The 18,543-nt window shown below is 42.0% G+C and overlaps 2 protein-coding genes and 1 long non-coding RNA gene across 13 annotated transcripts in view; 1 reads left to right on the top strand and 2 right to left on the bottom strand.

Annotated features, from left to right (window-relative positions):
• LOC110479691 (uncharacterized) overlaps nt 1-1,037 on the bottom strand; it is a 258,058-nt gene extending 257,021 nt beyond the window's left edge. Inside the window, exon 1 of the long non-coding RNA XR_002466973.2 lies at nt 1,005-1,037. This is a non-coding gene — a long non-coding RNA (uncharacterized LOC110479691). The remainder of the gene's footprint in view (nt 1-1,004) is intronic.
• On the top strand, nt 462-11,389 carry RNF146 (ring finger protein 146). Of its 9 annotated transcripts, XM_031504379.2 has the most exons (4): nt 1,059-1,113; nt 4,772-4,836; nt 6,024-6,180; nt 9,620-11,389. In XM_031504379.2, the coding sequence occupies exon 4, from the start codon at nt 9,621-9,623 to the stop codon at nt 10,677-10,679; it is 1,059 nt and encodes a 352-aa protein (XP_031360239.1). In that variant the 5' UTR covers nt 1,059-1,113; nt 4,772-4,836; nt 6,024-6,180; nt 9,620; the 3' UTR covers nt 10,680-11,389. The 9 variants fall into 9 exon arrangements, with proteins under 9 accessions (XP_077638352.1, XP_077638351.1, XP_077638353.1 ...); XM_077782226.1 differs by lacking the exons at nt 1,059-1,113; nt 4,772-4,836 and adding an exon at nt 462-544; XM_077782229.1 differs by lacking the exons at nt 1,059-1,113; nt 4,772-4,836; nt 6,024-6,180 and adding an exon at nt 702-714 and having other exon boundaries at nt 9,620-9,712; nt 9,804-11,389.
• A 3,472-nt stretch (nt 11,390-14,861) lies between these two features.
• The window catches only part of ECHDC1 (ethylmalonyl-CoA decarboxylase 1), a 41,197-nt gene continuing 37,515 nt past the window's right edge, over nt 14,862-18,543 (bottom strand). For all 3 annotated transcript variants that reach the window (XM_021547120.3, XM_021547122.3, XM_077782230.1), the window contains exon 6: nt 14,862-15,535. In XM_021547120.3, the coding sequence (XP_021402795.1) occupies nt 15,130-15,535 (406 nt within the window). In that variant the 3' untranslated portion in view covers nt 14,862-15,129. The remainder of the gene's footprint in view (nt 15,536-18,543) is intronic.

Here is an 18,543-nt window from a genome sequence, read left to right as displayed (position 1 = left end):
TCTTGAGTGATCTCGTCCTGTCCTGATCCCCGAGCCTCTCGTGAAAGCGCCCCACCCCTGCCAAGCTGCGGAGGGCACTGCCAGGGCGGCTTTAGAGGGCACCTAAAGCCACGCTCAGCCCGCCACAAGGCGGCACGACCTGGGCAGGGGGTCTGGGAAGGAGACCCCCGGGTGTGAGGCGGGGCCCTCCAGAGCGCCTGGCGAGGTTCCCCCGCAAGGCACCCACCGCCGGGCGCTCCCACCCGCCCGTAGCCCGGGCGCCGCGCGGGGCCGCCATGACAGCCCGGCCATGACGGCCCGGCCACAGCCCGGCCATTGCCAGCGCGGGGCCGGGGCGCGGCCTGCCCGCCCATCACGCGCGTGGCCCCGCCCCCGCCGCGGCGGCGTCACGGTGGCGCGTTCGGCCGCCCCGGCCCGCGCGTGACGTCGGCGCGTCCCGCGGTCCCGGCGGCGGGGCCGGAGGGAGCGGCAGGTGGCGGCGGGCGGAGCGGAGCGCAGCGGGCCCGAGCGGGGCTGGGGCGAGCGGCGCGGGCCGGCCCGGCGGGTGAGTCCCCGCGCTGCCGCGGGCGCGCCCGAGCTGGAGCGGTCGGGGGAGGCGGCGGTGGCGGCGGCCTCGGCCACCAAAGGCCGCTCCGACAGCGCCCCCTGCGCGGCCGCCCCTCGCCCCTCCGCCGCCGGCCGGGCTGGAGCGGGCGCGGCGGCCTTCCTGCGCGGGTGAGTGCCTGGAACAAAAGGCCGGGTGAGCCGGGCTGAGCCGAGCGAGGGGCCGCCGCCCGGCGGGCAGAGCCCTGCCCGGTATTGTTTTGGCGGCGGGGAGGGTCGGGGGTGTCGCCCGCCGCCGCCCCGCCCGCGGGGTCACGTGCCGGGTGTCGGGGCCCGGCGGCGGAGCCCGGCCCGGAGCCCGGCCCGGAGCCCTGCCCGAGGCCGCACGGCGGGGCTGGGAGGGACCGCCGGCAGAGCTCCCGGTTCGTCCTGCCGGGCCAGGCCCCCTTCCGTGTTCCTACCCTTGTAGCGGTGCGGAGCGAGGTGCGCGCAGAGTGCCTGACCGGGCCCGGACTTGGGCTGGACTGGGTGGCCGGAGGACTTTTCCAACCGAATTGGTTCTGCGGTTCTGTGAGTCGGGGATTTCGTTGTGCTGTGCATTGAAATAGGTCAGGAGCGCTGGCCGTGGCGGTGTCAGGCGTGGCGGAACCCCCTGGCCGAGCAGGCGCAGCGCTCTAATTGCCGGGGCGATGTGCAGCGCCTGAATGTGCGGCTGTGCCCGGCCGGTGTCCCCGCTGTGCCCGGCCGGCCTCGGGCACTGCCGCCGGCCGAGCGGCACCCAGACAGAAGGAGCGAAGTGTTCTAATGGAAGCGCTTTTGTTTCTGTGTGCTTGACGGCCTCGGCTCAAGTGTTTGCTTTGCATCCCTTCGGAATGTTGAAAGCGGACGTGAAATGGGAAAACGGGTCTCGCTTTTGGTGCGGTGCGCGTTGCTGCCACTGAAAAACTGTTGTAAAATATTAACTAAGCGCGAGATTTTTGTACGAACAAGACGATCGGAATGGTGAAATAGTTAAACTGAAACTGTGGGGGGTTTTAATGTTAGTACAACTTTTCAGTGATATGCCTGAGAAACGCTGTAGGTTTTGTTGCTGGTGTGTGATATGCAGTGTTATATTAACAATTACAAGGAGGAGTAGGGAGCAGAGCTTTAAAGCGTTTTGCTTCTATCAGGTCTGTAATACTAAAAACCCAGTCCTTCTTGCTTTATTAGCTGCTGCCTCTGGATGGTGGGCTACTCAAAAATAGATTCTGAAGCATCTCTAGAAATGAAGTACCAAAAATTAGAATGTGTAATAGTAATGAAAACATGCTAATATCTGAATCTTCATTTGAATAAATGAATTTTGAATAAATCTTAAATATTGAACGTTTTTGCAAGAACTTATTTTATAGTCATGTGTGTTTAATACAGTAGTTTCTTTCCAAGTCTGATGAAGTGCTAGTTGTTTAAATTGCTATAACACAAAATCTGTAGTGAGTGGGAAAAAAAGTTTGTTCTTGTTTCCTTCAAAAATTATTGCATCAATTTAGATGTAATTGAATTGTCATTTATTTAAAGAGCTGGAATTGCAGTATTTTTATAGCTTATTGACTGGTGAGTCCTGGAAAAGTCCTCATATTGAAATTGATTTTTTTTCCTCTCTTCTGTGAATGTTAATCAAGTCTATATATATGTACACGAAGAGATGTCCCTGTACTTATTTGAGTTTCTGAAGCATTGGTAACTTGAGATGAACCAGTTTCTGCTTCATTTTTTGCACTTTTGCTTTTGAGTGAGCAATTAACATTTGTTAATTTGTTAAATAGATTGAAATAGGATATATGCTCAAAATTCAAGATCAATGCCCCAACTGTAGCATAGGGAACAACCTCATTTTCAATACATGTAGTATTTTAATACTGAAATGGCTGACTGTTCTGCACTTGACTATTCTTCTATAATTCAGTTCCAAGTGTATGTATAAATGTTGGGGTTTACTAATATGCAATAGCCAACAATTAGGAATGACAGGCATCTTGAAGCCTCATCACAATCAGCAATTCCTGAGAATATTCTGGGTTTAAGAAACAGATAGAAAAAAGTAGGCAAGCACAGGAAACAGTGAGTTATTTATCTGTTGTGCTATCTAGTATCAGGGACAGGTTTAAACATATCTGATGAGACTCGGTACCTTGCGCTAGTAGTGTATTGACACTAGGAGACCATCAGACAGGAGAGTGATTTTTCTCATTAAATAAAATAGCTACTTTCTTTCTTCCCACATTGTCTGGCTCATGGTTGCTTATGGGGAAGGGCAGAATTAAGGGGATTATTTTCCCCTCCTACCCACAAATTGAGTTAGAAGTTAGGGAGCTTGATGGGAAAAAAAAATCCAAGTATTTAATTCTTGTGAAAGAATACTGTAATTCTGCTGTGTTTTCAAGGGGAGAAATGATGAATTTGTGATAGCTATTTTAAAATATTCTGTATGGAGTTGCAGTATTCCTAGATTTCTGTTATTTGAAGCAGGACTCGTGTAATAGTCTAATAGTCTTTGGCTGATGTTTGTTGAATTCACCAGTGTTGCACTTGTGTGTTTTTAAAAAGCTAAGATTTTACTTACAGAGAAAGTTTAAGACTACAGGTAACTCTTCATCAATATATAGGAACTGGCTTCCTAAATATGTATGCTTCTGATTTTGGTTTTGGTGGGTTGGTGTTGGCTGTTAGTTGTGGTGGGGGGTGATTGTTGCTGGTTTTTTTTCCCCAAAGGAATAAGGGGTGGGAAAATAGTGCTGGGCCTGATAATTTACTGTCTCATAATTAAACAAGCACAGTTGGCTGAACTAACTAAAAATGGTTTAATTCTATCCTGACCTAGTAAAAGCTTAACATTGTTTTTAAGGAGAACCTGAAGTCATTTTGGGAGATAGGTCTGGTAGGAAGTTTACTACTTCAAATTTTTAAAGCGTGGAAGAAGTGGACATAATTTCTCACAGTAAGAGAGACTTTCAAAGGGACAAAGAGAACAGTTCCATGCTGGTTGAGCCACATTTTGGATGGGGATGGTCCTGATCAGTGACATTGTCCTTCTGTCAGTTGCATCTTTGAAGTTTCACAATCAGTATGTGATAGGATGCAGGCGTTTAGGAAGGGATATCTGCAGGTTGCTGCAGATAATGTTACTCCTCATAGTACAGGAAAAAGAGAAAAATTAATTGCTAAGTATGGAGCACAGCCTTTACCTAGATGACTTCAAAGGAGGAGTCTTCATCCAAGAAGGGGTATGTGTGTAACCACAAGTGTTTGTCAGTCCATTTAGTAGACTTTAGTAGAATTTTCAAGACTGGCTTATTAAATGAGTAGCAATGTCCTGAAATGTAGAGGTTACTTGATGTCAGTGGATGAACTAGTTCTTTTCAAGACCTTTGCTGCAGTTGGAAGGTTGCCTTATCACAATCCTGTAATTATGCCTTCCTTGGATTCTTCTAGGTATAATTACATATCTTGAATATGTGTATGCATTTTTATTTACTAAGAAATCTCTGAGAACTGACCCAGCCTTTTTCTGGCATTTCCACATAGCATTTGGTTTTATGATGCGCTACCTCTAGTAGTGCATTATGAGAGGGAGTAGATAAAAGACTTGAGGTGATACCTATTGAAGTAACAGAAAGTCAGCTCCCAAGATGAAGGACTGGATACCACACCCAGAGCATCAAGCTTGTTGCGGCTGTCTCTTTGATCATAGAAAACATAGTAGCTTGTCTCAGCGAATTAGTAGAGCCACAATTCTAACACGATTGCTGCTCTTGGTTTCAGATAGATGTGTGAAGAAAGGAAATCTGCTATAACTATGAGGGGAGAAAAGGTGTGGATAGGCTTGTTAATTTTTGCATTTTTCTTTTGGAGCTCATTCTAAAAATAGCTGTACAAAATGTTACATGGAGCTCAGCTATAAAGAAAATAACATATTTGAGTAATGCTTCATGCACTGAAGCCATCTGAACACTCTAATATTATTAATGATAACTAGTCGATCATTTGATGAAGGACTGTAGCACAGAACACTGTAATATTCCATGTTCTTTCAGGGATTTACCACTCCTTGACTTTACTCAACTCTTACATGTCTGCTCTGCACTGTATTTATGCTGAAATGATTCTTTCCTTGAACAAATTGAAATCAAAGAGGTGACATTCTCAGGTCTACTTCAAATCATTTCTATATTATAATGTTTTGCAGCAACTGGAAACTGTAGTCCAAGATGTTTGAGAACCATCCAGAAAGCTACAGACCAGAAAGAAGAGGTGATTCTGTGGTTCATCTGTCTTTTTACAGAGGAACCACTGAAAGTGGTTCTCTTAGGTCAAGAACTTCGTCTTTAGGTTGTGAGAATGCAAGAGTGATGGTCTCCCTTCCCTTTCTGAGTTTGCAGATTCCTACTTCCCTGCTGTAGGAACTTTTAAGGTATTTGTTAGGCACTTAGTGATCATTGCGTTCATGTGAAGTGACTTGGCTCAGATTCTGGTTGGTGGCATCCACCAAATATATTGCGACTGACATCATCTTCTAGCCTAAAGAGGGGTATATTACATCTGAGGTGTGGAGGCTAAGTTGAATCCTTGTCCTCTTTTTTAGAGATCATGTGCACTGTTTCCATTGTTGAACCTTGGACACCAGCACATTAAATGCCCATCAGGACATTTTAAAGAAATAGAGGAAATTTTTATTGTTGTTTGTTTACCTTGGTCGGTATCAAATATTTGTTTATAAGCTGGTATGAGGACATGCAAATGTAGGTTTATAAAGAAGAAAGTGCTGAGTGGTTCTAAGGTTCATTCATTAAATGGATGCAATGATCTGTGTAAAAGAGGATGAAGATTCAAGGCTCTGAGCCTTGGAATATGAAGAGGCAAATTTCTGCTTGAAATATGGAGGAGACTTGGGGGAATTCAGCTGTTAGTGTGCACTGCTTTTTCCTCAAGCATCTGATACTAGTCTGTGTCAGGACAAGACATATGGCTAGATGGTCCTTTGGAATGATATGATACAGATAGTTTTATAAGAACTATCAGGAAGCCATTGTGACTTTCCAGAGTTCCTAAATATTAGGGATCATTTATTAGAGATTAAATTTGCATAAATATAACATCCTCCCAACTTTGGTCTTTTTTCTCCTTTTGAATTACTCCTTTTGTGAGGTCACTTTATGAAAATGAGCAATTAACTTACTATAGTAAAAAATAATTGCCTTTTATAATGCTTGAAAAATGATTATTTGTTTGAGTTAGACATAAAAATAAAAACTGTGGATCAAAATTGATGGTTACAAAAAATTAAACAGAAATCCGGTGGTAGTTTTATTGATAATAACATGCATGAAGTAAATAAAAGCATAGTAATTTCCTGTCTGTAACAGAACCATGGCATTGTACTTTGCTTGCTGGTACGTCTGGACCACATTGTAATGGTGGCATTATTTGCCTTCTGTTAGTTTGCAGAGAAGCTGAAACGCTCTAGTGTACCACTGAGCAGGACAAGTCAGGAATGAGCCAGCCTTGGGATGGAGGACCTGCTGTCCTAGCTGGGGACATTTGAAGAGAGGACATTTCAGTCTTGTGGCATGCTTCAGTAGAAATTATTAAGCAAAAGTAAGCTGTTATTTTGTTAAACTTAAACATGTCATCTCCTTGATGGACTGCTTAGTTGCAGTTATAATTGGACCTGGAATTTGAAGTGGTTTTGTGGGAATTTACATTTTCTTCAATTAGAGTCCAAGAAGGCCTGGGGTCTTTTCATGTAATTGTTACACATCACCTCTTTGATACTTCATGTATTGATGAAGACCCCATAGCTTAGAAATTAACTGTTTTATTTAATATTACCAATAAAAACCACAAGAGGTGGGATCTTGCAAGATTTTTGACTAATTCTGTCTCAGACAGTTTTAGGCTGTATTTGTTAAAATGCAGATTTCAGCTTTTTTTTGGTCCCTTATTTGTACCTGAACTGAGAATCTAAATACTTAAAATTATTTTTAGAATTATGCCTTAAATTTAGTTGATTCTTAGTCAGTAGTCAAGAATATGATTTTTCTATGTTGCCATGAGTGTTTTAAAGGGCACCCAATCCCCCAAAAATCAAGCTTTCCTATTTGATAACCGTTCTGATATAAAGCCTGTTTTGATTGAACCCTGTTATAAAATATTACTTTTAATTTCAGGAAAAGTACTGTGTGGTTAGTTTTGTTTAACTCTTAGTACAATGAAGTTGCAGTGGAAATGCTTCCACAGCCATAACATAGCAGAATAGCAGCCCAAGATGTTTGTCCTGAAGGATTACCTCTTCAGTGTACATCCTCCTACCAGCTTATAAACAAGCTCCATGACCTAGATTTAGTATTAAAAAGGTAAATTAAAAAAAAAAAAAAGCGAGACAGAACCTGTGTAGTCGATATAAATCTTCAAGTGCATAATTGTCCTGCATTCTGAGCACATGCAACTGCAGTTGTGCTTATTGTATCAGAGTTTTATGTTCCTGCATAGCACTTCTAGAGATCAGGGTTTGCTCCTCCAGCTTTATTCATTTTATACATAACATTTTCCTTAGAGTCATTAAAAATCAAATACAAGTTAAAAAAAAAAATTACTCCTTTTCATATCCTGCATTATTACCTTGATCTAGTAAGGAACCAAAGATCCCTCAAATTAATGGGCAACCTATTGAGCATGTTCAGATGTTAGCATTTTTTGCTTTCGGTGAACAGGTGAGAACTTTTAATTCTTCTTTTAGTTTACCTCAGGGTAAACTCTTTTTAGTTTAGCGCATGGTATCACAATTTGGTTTGTCAAAGTGCATTGCTTTTTGATCCCTGCATTGCATTTTAACCACTTCCAATCTCTTAATTATGATAGGTGACATGTGTAGAAATTACTTACCTACAGGTTGTTTTAATCTTATCTTTTATTCTGAAAAGGATAATTTTATAACGGATATTGAGGGAGAAGCATCCTTTTATAAAACTGTAGCATGGAAGTAAAAATCTCTGCTGCTGTGGTTTTTTTGCATTGTACTATCTCATTGTGGGGACACATAAAATTTAAGATCCTTTCCCTCAGCCATGGTTAGCACAAATTAATCAACAAATGGATTTCTCTTTCAGCTCTTTTGTTCTGAAATGATGGTTGGGTTGTGTTGGTGGTATTCTGAAATCTCAAAAGACTTTATTTTCCCCTTTTTCTAATAAGTTTCTTGGTATAAACCGCTACATTTGCTATAAAAGTCTGTTACAAAATATATCCTCAGAAGTGTGAGGCTTTCAAAAAGCAACTTGTTCACAACATTGTTAGAATTGATCTCACAGGTGTGTGCTGTGCAGTAAAATCAAAATTGCCAGCTGGTGGGTAATGCTGTGTGTGTATCTGGCATGCTGATTTAAGAACTGTTATGCAGATTGGTCATTAATCTCAGAAGAAGAAATTCAGATATAAATTGAAACATAGATGGATACAATTTTGTGCTGCTTCAGGAAAAAGTATTTGAGATGTAGAGCTTTTAAAAGAATTATTTGATAAAAAAAGGATTAAAGAGGCATTGGTCTTTCAAGAGGAAATTTTAGTGATAAAAAGAGACAGCATAGAGAAAAATTTTTTAAGTAAATAGCACATGATATGTTATTGTAAAGATAAATATAGATAATGAAGCATAAGTTTTTGTTTAATCTCAGCATATATTTGTAAGATTTTTAAAACAGTGGAAGCTTTTACAGTAATACTAGGCATTTTCTCTTGAGGTAACATATTCTTTTAGAAATGTGTACAACATTAGAACAAGCTGTCCAGGGAGCCTGAGGCATTTCCATCGTTGCAGATTTCAAAAAAACTCAGCTAGACAAAGCCACAGCTAGTCTTGGTGTTGGTGCCATGTGGAGCAGGAGACTGGACTAGGTGAATCTAAAGGTCCCTTTTGGCCCACCTGCTTGTTGTAGTTTTGCATTAACTATTCCTAGCTGCCCGTACAACAAAGACTACTTTTGCTGAAAGGCTGTATAGTTTATTATCAGTCTTGGGGATTTTTAATAAAAAAGGCACCTTTTTAGGCCCCATTCCCCTCCCTCATTTGGTATCTGGTATTCGGGTTTGATTGCTAATAAATAAAAGGAAAATTACCATGGAACAGACCATGAAAGATTCCCATGGCAAAAAAATGTAGTTGAGAAGGCATTTGCATATTTAGGCTAGAATTTTTCAACTGCTTAAGTCCTACACAATGCCAAAGTGATGAAATTTTGCATTCCCAATTCTCTTATCGTTACAAAATCATCTTCAATAACAGAAATAAGATATGGCCAGAGAAAGCAAAGGCAATGACTTCACAAGCCAAACAAGTCAGAGTTGTGTGTCTTCTGCAATCCACTGCTGCTTCTGCTAGTCTGCAGTGATTCCTCTCAAGAGACACTCGTGTGTATCAGGGAGTTCACTTGATGTTTAAGAAAAAGGAGTCCAAGGTATCTTCTGAAAAGGCCACCTCAGTTTTCAGATCTGGTTCTTTCTGCAGCCCTGTGATTGTTCTGAGCTCAGTTTGAGAGTAGTGTACTATGGTGCATGGGAACTAAGAAAAAGAGTGGGGAAACTCTTCAGCTGGGTGCTGCTGTCAGGCATATTTTCTATTGTGTAAACTTAGTCTGAGATAGTGTTCCGGAAGTCCCTTAATCAAACAGATGATCACCTCTAGTCTGAAGAGAGATTAAGTTCAATTTGCAGCTACGTCACCTCTTAAGGAAAGAACCACCAAAGTAACTGATTGTCTGAAGGTTCATTAACAAACTCTACTTCAGTGAATGAACAGAGAAAATTCCAAAGTTTGTTTTCTGACTTGGTATGTTAACATGCTGCACATTTAACAGATAAAAGGTTGATCAGCAAAAGAAATCTTTCCAGTACTCAATGTAGTTTGTCACCTCAGGAAACAGTAACTTACCTTACTTTGAAATAAACATCTCATTGTGTGGATGTTGAGGTGAAATGTGATGCAAGGTGCTAGTTTAAGTTGACCTAATAAACTGATTTAAATTTCTTTGATTCTCTGCAGGATGGCTGGCTGTGGTGAAATAGATCATTCGATCAACATGCTTCCCACAAATAGGAAGACAAATGAGTCATGTACCAATGCAGCACCTTCCCTTCAAGTCCCTGAATGTGCTATCTGTCTGCAAACGTGTGTCCATCCAGTAAGTTTGCCCTGTAAACATGTTTTCTGCTATCTGTGTGTTAAGGGCGCTTCTTGGCTTGGGAAACGATGTGCACTCTGCCGGCAGGAGATTCCTGAGGATTTTCTTGACAAGCCAACCTTATTGTCACCCGAAGAACTCAAAGCAGCAAGCAGAGGCAATGGAGAATACGCTTGGTACTATGAAGGTAGAAATGGCTGGTGGCAGTATGATGAACGTACCAGCAGAGAGCTGGAAGATGCCTTTTCCAAGGGTAAAAAGAGCACTGAAATGCTAATTGCTGGTTTTTTATATGTGGCAGACCTTGAAAATATGGTTCAGTATAGGAGAAACGAGCATGGGCGTCGCAGAAAAATAAAACGGGACATAATAGATATACCAAAGAAGGGAGTGGCTGGGCTGAGGCTGGACTGTGACACCAACACTGTCAGCCTGGCACGAGAAAGCTCCGCTGATGGTGCAGACAGCACACTGACTCCAGGGGCTGCAGCTTTGCAGCCTCTAGCATCCATTTCTGTGAGGCCCCTACCAGCACTAGGTGGTCAGCTCGTGAGCCCTTCAACACCATCACCTGATACAAGCAATTCTCTAGAGAACTCTTTTGCCCACTTGCAAATAAATGGAGACAGTATGGCTGAAAGGAGTCACAGGGGAGAGGGAGAAGAAGACCACGAATCATCATCTTCTGGTAGGGTGCCAGCCCCTGACACCTCTGTTGAGGAGACCGAATCGGATGCCAGCAGCGACAGTGAGGATGTGTCTGCCCACTTTCAGCAACACCCATCCTCTGGTCAGCAGAGACACTTGAGTGCTGGTGGAAGCCAGGCAGGAGCAGATAGACCAGGGGCAGGGGGTGGGGTGGCAAACACAAGTGTAAGATCTAGAAGGCCAGATGGACAGTGCACAGTCACTGAAGTTTAAATCTAGAGCCATGTGAAAAAAATATTCAGTTGTAATTTTCTGTAAATTTTCTGTCCGCATTGGCATTGCACTCAAACCTAGCAGTGTGTTTGGTGGGAGGGTGGGGTAAAGGGGAGAAAACAGATTTGGCCTGTTTTAACTTAAGTCTCTTAACATGTCTCAGCTGGAGGACTCTTTAACTCTAGGAAACTGGGTTGTCCTGTTAATGGTTTAAAAGCTATTTAGCAATGCCCAGTTTTCTTGAAAATGTCTTGTGGTTTTTTTGTAGCATTTTCCCCTTGAAGATACTCTATCCCTTTTTGGCCAATGTATATCTACTGTACAACTTGAATTGTCTTCATTATCTGACTGTTGCATTAAGTGTCTTACTACTTTCTGCATGGATTGATGTATGAAAAGAACACTTAAGCTATGTGGAATCAGGCAAGGTGTTGGGTATGAGCAGGATGCTTAATTTAATGTGAGAAAATAGATGTGAGTTTGGAGTTAAAATGTGTTTTTACTAGACAAGAGCAATCATTTACCTTCTTTCAATGGAAATGTAAAAATGCTGTTAACTTGTGTTGCAAATCCTTACCTTTACACTCTCCATGGCTTTTTCACTGGCTTTGCCATCTAGTCCTTGTAGTTTTGTTTTTTGAGATCTTTCTTGATCTGTCTTGTTTTTGTTACAGAATTTATAATTTAATAAAACTACATTTTATCAGTAACAGTCTCAGATATGTTTCCAGTTTAATTGAACTTCACTGAAGGAATTTAAAATAAAATTATCATAAAACAGCTTTCCGTGTTTACCAGAAGCGAGGAATAATTCTGAGTGGCATCCTGACATTCTTGCATCCCTGACTGGCTGTCTCTCAAACACGGTGCTGTAGGCGTATCATCTTTTACTGAAAAATCATGAGTTGCAAGCTTAATACTCACACAGGCATCTGAAGAGCTGATTAACTCACTTCACTGTTGCTGGCAAGCAGAAGTATCACACACAGCCTTATTTTAATACGAGAAGTGTTGATAAAAGAGGGTAAGTTATCAAAGCTGACCCTATAACAAAGGACATGGATATTAAGGACTGTAGTGCTGTTCGTATGTTCATAGCAAAACTATAGTGGCACCACAGAAACAGTAGTTTTGTGCTTGTATTAGCAGTGTAGGAGCTGCATTTCAGCAGACTTCTGGATGTTAGAAGCTAGATCTTGAGAAACACAGCTTGTCTTTTATCTCTCTGGCAGTTCTTCAACATTTTTTTTCAGATTGAGAAATAGCATTAGTTGATTCTGGACTTTATTTTAAAATAAAGCTAATAAACTCCAATTCTTAGTATATATATCTCAGAATAGAAAGGGACAGTAGTTGATAGGCACTATTGATCTTAAGACAAAAGTTGTTTTAAGGAAACAACCATTTGAAGGGAATCAAAAAGGCTGACTTTTAAAAATGGTTGATTGAAACATATTTTATGTTTTTCTTACTGTAATGGTGGTTGACATTGGTTGATCTTGTAAAAAGTTGTGTCTATCTTCTGCTACCTACAGGTGAGATCATTGGATCAGGAAAGTGCAGACGAGACTAGGATGGAATAAGGAAGATTTCCTCCATTCTCAGCTAGGAATCAATGCTCTTGATCACAGGTTTTCACGATCATCTTCCAGTCCCATAAGGAAATACACCTATTACATGGACTTCAGGAAGGAAACTGGATGGAATGCTTTTTTCTGTTAGTTGCTAGCTGTTTTATTTCTCTAATTTGAGTTAGTATACAGTGGTTCTAACATGAGTTTGTGATGCAAAAGCCTTCACTGAGAACACTTCAGCTTTGTGCACACACTTCATGTGAGATTATGGGTTGGAAAGCAAGAAAGAAAATAGAGGAACATGATATATACTTAATTTTAGGATTTACAGCCCAAACAATCTACAAATAATTCTATCAGTGATTATCCTTGGAGGTTTTGACCCAAGTAGAGAGTTCAGCCCCACACCTGTGATGCTGCTTTTGGCTCCTGCTGGCTGACTGCAGCTGTGAAACACTAAAATTAGTTAAAGTAAGGCTGGTGAGACCTTAATAGCCAGCCAGAGTAGAAACTGCACTCCCCAGATCAAGCTAGAGAAAAGTAGTAACTGATAATTCCCATCTTATATTTAAACCATTACTTTCAGTAGGAAATGTATTCTCTGTCCATTTTAGCAAAGCCACAGCCACATTGCGTTATGTGGTTGACTGTAATTCCATGCACTAAGTGATGTTCAACTTGTGCAGCATAGCCAGAAAAATGCACAAGGGACCAGAACGGAAAATAAAAAAGAAAATTTGAACACTGTCAAATCTACAGCATTTCATGATTTCCAGAACAGATAACCACAGATACAGGAATCCTATTTCATGGCTTAAAAAAAAAAAAATAAAAATAGGGAACCAAACATTCTGCAAGAACACTTTGCTTATCTAGACTGATCATCTGGTAAATATATTTTTATCAGCAGCAAATAAGGCAGAAGTATCTGTATTGCTAAAAGTGATCTCCAGTATCCAACACCTTCACAAGCTTGGTACAGAATCCACACAGACATTTCACAATGCAATAGGAAACTTAGTTTGTTGAGGAGGAAGCTGGAAAACTAGCCCCTAGGAAATACAAAAGCTGGCATGCTATTTAATTAGAGAATGGGACTATCAAATTTGATGTTTCTAATTTATTTTGTGCATTTAGTGCTTGTTTGTTTTTAAGCCATTTCAGATGGGAAAAAAACCCCTGAGATGAAGCTTGACATTCCTGTCTCTTCTCTAACCTGAATGAAAAAATTGAGCTTTATTTTTGGGGAAGAGAAATTTGAAATCTTCCTCCATTAGTGCTTCAGATATTAAGGTAAAGGTGTGGGATCAACAGGGTGGAGGCAAGTTCCTTATCTTCTCTGAGATGCCAACTCAAATCACATCCCTTTCCTCAGCATTTCTCTTGGTTGCTTCAGGCTATATTCATTGCTGTGAAAACCACACAGTAAAATATCCCCAGGAGATCACAGAATGTGCTCAAAACTTGCAGAATCTTAACAGGCAATCCAAGCCTAATTCCCAGCATTGACTTGTCCCCAAGTCCTCAAACATATGTAGTTACCTCACTGTCTAAAACTCAGGACTCCTGCCACACTAGAAATCGTAAGGTGGATTTCCATCCAAGGTACTGCCTTCTTTTCTTAAGGGAGCTTGTTCCATGATCTTAAGCGAGTTACACCTGGTCAGAACAAGAATGCACATCAGTGCACAGGGCCCAGAGCTCCCTTCTTTACATGCTCCCACAGAGTACTTAGGTCCTTGGCTCAGATCTCAGTTCCTGCTGGATTTTGAGACAAGTGCATCTTAACTAACAGTACAGGAAACTCAGCCACAGATATGTCTGTATGGTTTTGCTCTCACAGATGTTTATTTTTAAAGCAGGAACTCTCTGTCAGTTTCTAATTTCTAAAGGGAAAACTTTCCCCACTGAGTTACCCAATTTCTTGCATAGTCACTGGCGTGAAGTGGAGACTTGAGTTTTAAACCTTCTAGTCAGCCCAAATACACCCTTACCAGTAAAAAGGCATTGAAGAAAGACAGACATGTCCACTCACATCTTACCAGAATGCTGAAGTACTCACATCACCCAGTCACCTAAGGGCAAACCTTTTTGGGGCACGATGCATTGTAGCCTTCCAAGATTTCAACTAGATTCTGTGTAAAGAATCAGGCCAGCAGCTTTGCACAGGCACAGGATATGGGAATGTGCAGGTGCATGTGTGGGTAGTTGATTCCTTGAGCAGTGAGAAGACACCAAAATACATTTAAAAGCCTGAATCAGTGATAGTGAATGAGTGCTAAAAGCTTCTCAGTAACAAAACTTCTCCTGTAAAAGCATCATTAAAATTGAAGGATACTTTCTCAGCAATTGCACAAAGAACTAACTAGAATGAAAAAATGAAAGCTATCCTCCAACTAGTAATCATCTTTTCCAAGCTGCTTAAAGAGCATATTTGATAAAAAATGAGTTCCCCAACTGGCCACTGGTCTCATGTTGGGGAACTCATATTTTGCAGCTTTAGATGCACCTGTTCCACAAATGAATAAACCTCGTATCTTTCAAGTAATTAATTTCCATACTAGTTAAAAAAAAACCAAAACACCAAATAAAATAATCTTCAGCCTCATTCCAAATGAATTATAGTTCTATTTTCAGCATAGTATTTACCTTCACATAGTAATTTCACTAATCTCGATTCAGTGGGTGATTAGGACAGTAGAGAATCTGCCCGGGATTTCTCTGTAGTTGCACACCAAACATGCGTGCCTGACCTAAATGGCAGGAATGTTAATGCCATTTTAAACGGACAAGACCTTAAATGATTCAGCTTAACGGCTGCTTTACTGAAAGCTTTGTTTGCAAAAAGGTCAAGCCCATTTCTTATGCATAAACCATCATTTATGTTTTGGTCTTCTAACCAATGCCTGCAAATTGGCAGGCCCACCCCATACAGTTCCAAAAATGTCCTTTTCTGTCCTTAGGGCAACTTCCAGCGGGAGCTCTCTTCCTGCCGCCACCACCTTTTTCACAGCCCGGATGACAGCGGCCGGACCCTCCGTGTACTGCCCGAGCCAGGCGCGGGCCTCTGCCAGCGCTCCGCTTTCCTCGGCGGCCCCCAGCGTCGCCTCGGAGAGCCCCAGGCTCCGCGCCCTCTCGGGCTCCACCCGGGCAGCCCCGCCCAGCAGCTGCAGGGCGGCCCCGCTGCCCACGATCCGCACCAGCCGCGCACCTCCTCCCCAGCCTGGCGCCAGGCCCATGTGCTTGTGGACAAACCGAATTTCACTGCCAGGCGTCATCAACCTGTCAATGAAGAACACACAGAGGTCAATCCATGCATTGACTTTTGTTCTCAGCTCGATGGCCCTTAATTTTCTATTTTCTCCTCCTCCCTGCTTCCAAACGCTGATAGAACTTGACAGTGTGCTCATTACAGCCGGAGTATCTTAATTTTTACATCACATGGTGCCATAACTGCAGTTTTTGGCCCTTCTCAAAATTAGATACATATGCTGCTACAAGTAAAGATTCTGAGTGCCCAAACTGATTAGCTAATAAGTTCTAAAAAGTGTTGAAAACAGAACTGCAGACAGAGGATATGTTCCATTTATTCACAGTGCGACACTGCCTTGCTAATTCATTCATAAACCAAGAGGGCTTTGGGTAAAACCCAAGCAAACTCATGCATGAATCTGTCAGCACTATGGTGATTACAAAATGGGTGGGGCTTTTTTGTTCTGTATTTTAGAGATCCATGTGAGTTTAATTTCTAATTGCTCATTACAGAAATGGTAATCAAGACGGATGCTCAACTTATGGCTCCCAATGCACAATAGAATTGCTTTCTATTTATGCCTGCAATGTGTAGTAGAATTGCTTCCATCTACCAGATAAGTAATAATCCTTTCCAAAGATGTCACATCTTTCTTTTCTATGCTTCTTTTCTACAGCTTCTCACCTCCTTTACTTAAGAACTCATCCTAGGCCTCATTAAGCTATCTCCCTGGAGGAGCTCTGCTGCAGCAGATTGTTCTGTCTTCACACAGTGGTCACACTGACACACATTAGGTTAGTGGAGAAAACCTCTAGAAATAGAAATGCATAGAAAAGATGTACAGAAACAGACCAGTGCTCGCTCTTTCTCAAAGTGATGTTCAGCAGTGTGGTTCCTTGCTGCTGATTTTAAGGCAAAGAATGAGAATTACACTTGTGAAGTAGATTAGCTTCTACTTCAGGCACTAATTGGCTTTCTGAAGACAGATCTTGTAATACTGAGGTCTACACACAAGTCTGTTTCCTAACCATGCAGTTTTTGATAGTGAAAATACCAAGGTGAGCAGCTTTGAAAGGGGCAAAAAAAGGAAGATCTTTAAAAATGCAACTACTTCTAGGAACTCACTGTTCTCACATCTGCTTAGTTACTGTTAATTGTACATTTGCTTGGTTGTCTTATTCTTAACCAGAGCACCATCAGCATTCATGCCACACTGTACAGCATCAGAATTGAAGAGCTTACGCTTTATCCCAGATCCAGCACAATGCACAAAAGCAACAGCTGACAGGCCAGATTGCATGAAAGCCTTTTTGTAGAGATAGCAGGAGAAGGTTGTGTGACAAAAGGAAGAAAGCAGGGTATTGCAGGGGAGGAAAGGCTTTAAGCTAACATTATCAAGTACTTCCAGACCCAGCAAATCCCAGGGAACTCAGGTCTCTTCTCTCAAAAGAATGATTCCTCAAGTATTCCAGAATTCCTTTACTGGCTCAGCTTACTCTACAATTTGCTCACACCCAGTCTCTCACTGGAAAAGCAGTAATGAAAACATTATTAAGGGTTTAATTGTAGCTGTGCCAAGAGATGTGAAGCAATAGAAAAGAAAGGGTCCTCAGCAGCTGGGCATCTGATGCTAGCCAAGCTGTAGGCAGTCTCACAGGACAGCCACCACAGGTCAGGGAGGCCGAGTTGCACTTGTGTATTGAATCTGAGACTGTTTCAGACAACGTTTAGTATGTGGGATGGGCTGTGTTTCCCTGCAGTGTCTTCACCTCCCTCAATGAAAATGGAACCATACACAGTGAAAGTAAACCACTGACAGCATAACTCACAGAGACTGAGAGGCTGCAGCTTTCAGAACCTCACTGGGATTCACCTCTTCCCACAATGCTCCTTTCAACAAGCTCCACAAAAAATACTGAGGTAAGTGGTAGTCAGTGGAAGGTGTATCTGTAGTACTGGACTGCCTTCAAACTTATGAAAGGTATCTTTGGTTTTTCAGAGTTTTCAACTATGAATCCTCTCCTGAAGTCACAGCATTGCTTACTCTGTTAGATTTATCACTCACTTGCAGTCCCCATGCCCCAGGAAGCAATGGAGACCTGAGCTCATGTCTGAAGAGGCAGAAGCAGCTGCCAAGCCAGCCTGGGATCAGTCTCTGAACGCCACCAGCTGCAGCCTCGCATACATATTTCCCTTTTTATTGTATGAAAGGAGTCTATCTTCTGAGACATGACAGATCTGATCTCTCATTAAAAGAATTTATGTAAGAATAGAACATCAAGCTTTACTTAACATAAAGAGACAGACAGGAAAAAGCTGGAAAGACCAAAGCACCATTGCTGAGCTGTTTATACCTTATTCAACCAGTACTGGCCCTGCCTGAGACAGAGTAGTAGATGAATATAAAATTAACTCTGATTTCAACAGTTTGCCTGTTTTTGTCTTTCATATTGAAGGAATTAAAATCTGGGTCCCCTGACTCACAGGGGAAGGTCATATTTCTAGTCCCCTACACGTATGCCTTCCTTGACCTAATAAAGAAAATCTGTTGCACAACAGTACCGAAAAAATATTTATTCAATGTAATTAATGTACAAAGTGACAGAAGACCTTACAGTAAGCAGGAGAAAACCCTTCAGAAATGTGAAGGCTAGCAAAATCCTCACTATTTAAATTGGAAATAAGAGGTTAAGGTAATATAAGCCCCAGAGTGCAGTTGAAACCTTCTTTGAGAACCTTTTCTTTCTATGTTACCAACACTACAGCCCCCCTAGGAAGAAAGCACAGTCACCATGGGCCACATCAAATTTTGTGTTAGTCATCTAAAGCAAACAAGCTACAGCAGATGTTGCTGCTGTACATTTTAAAATGTTCTCAGCTGCACCAAATGTTACAAATCCCCCCCCTTTGATCTGAGGATTCCTCCATTCTGTGACATCTCATTGCACCCACAAACAACTGACTGTCACATCACATCTCATCACATCACTGGCAATGCATGTGAGAAGAAACCTTGCTTTTTATTAACATTGCAGAC

This window comes from Lonchura striata, chromosome 3 (assembly GCF_046129695.1).
Source record: "Lonchura striata isolate bLonStr1 chromosome 3, bLonStr1.mat, whole genome shotgun sequence".
NCBI classification, from domain to species: domain Eukaryota; kingdom Metazoa; phylum Chordata; class Aves; order Passeriformes; family Estrildidae; genus Lonchura; species Lonchura striata.
The sequence above is the reverse complement of the archived record's forward strand: the minus strand, read 5'-3'. Positions and strand labels throughout refer to the sequence as shown.

What these genes read in the sequence shown, in the direction of transcription:
- RNF146 (XM_077782225.1), top strand. Translation starts at nt 9,621, where the DNA reads ATGGCTGGCTGTGGTGAAATAGATCATTCGATCAACATGCTTCCCACA.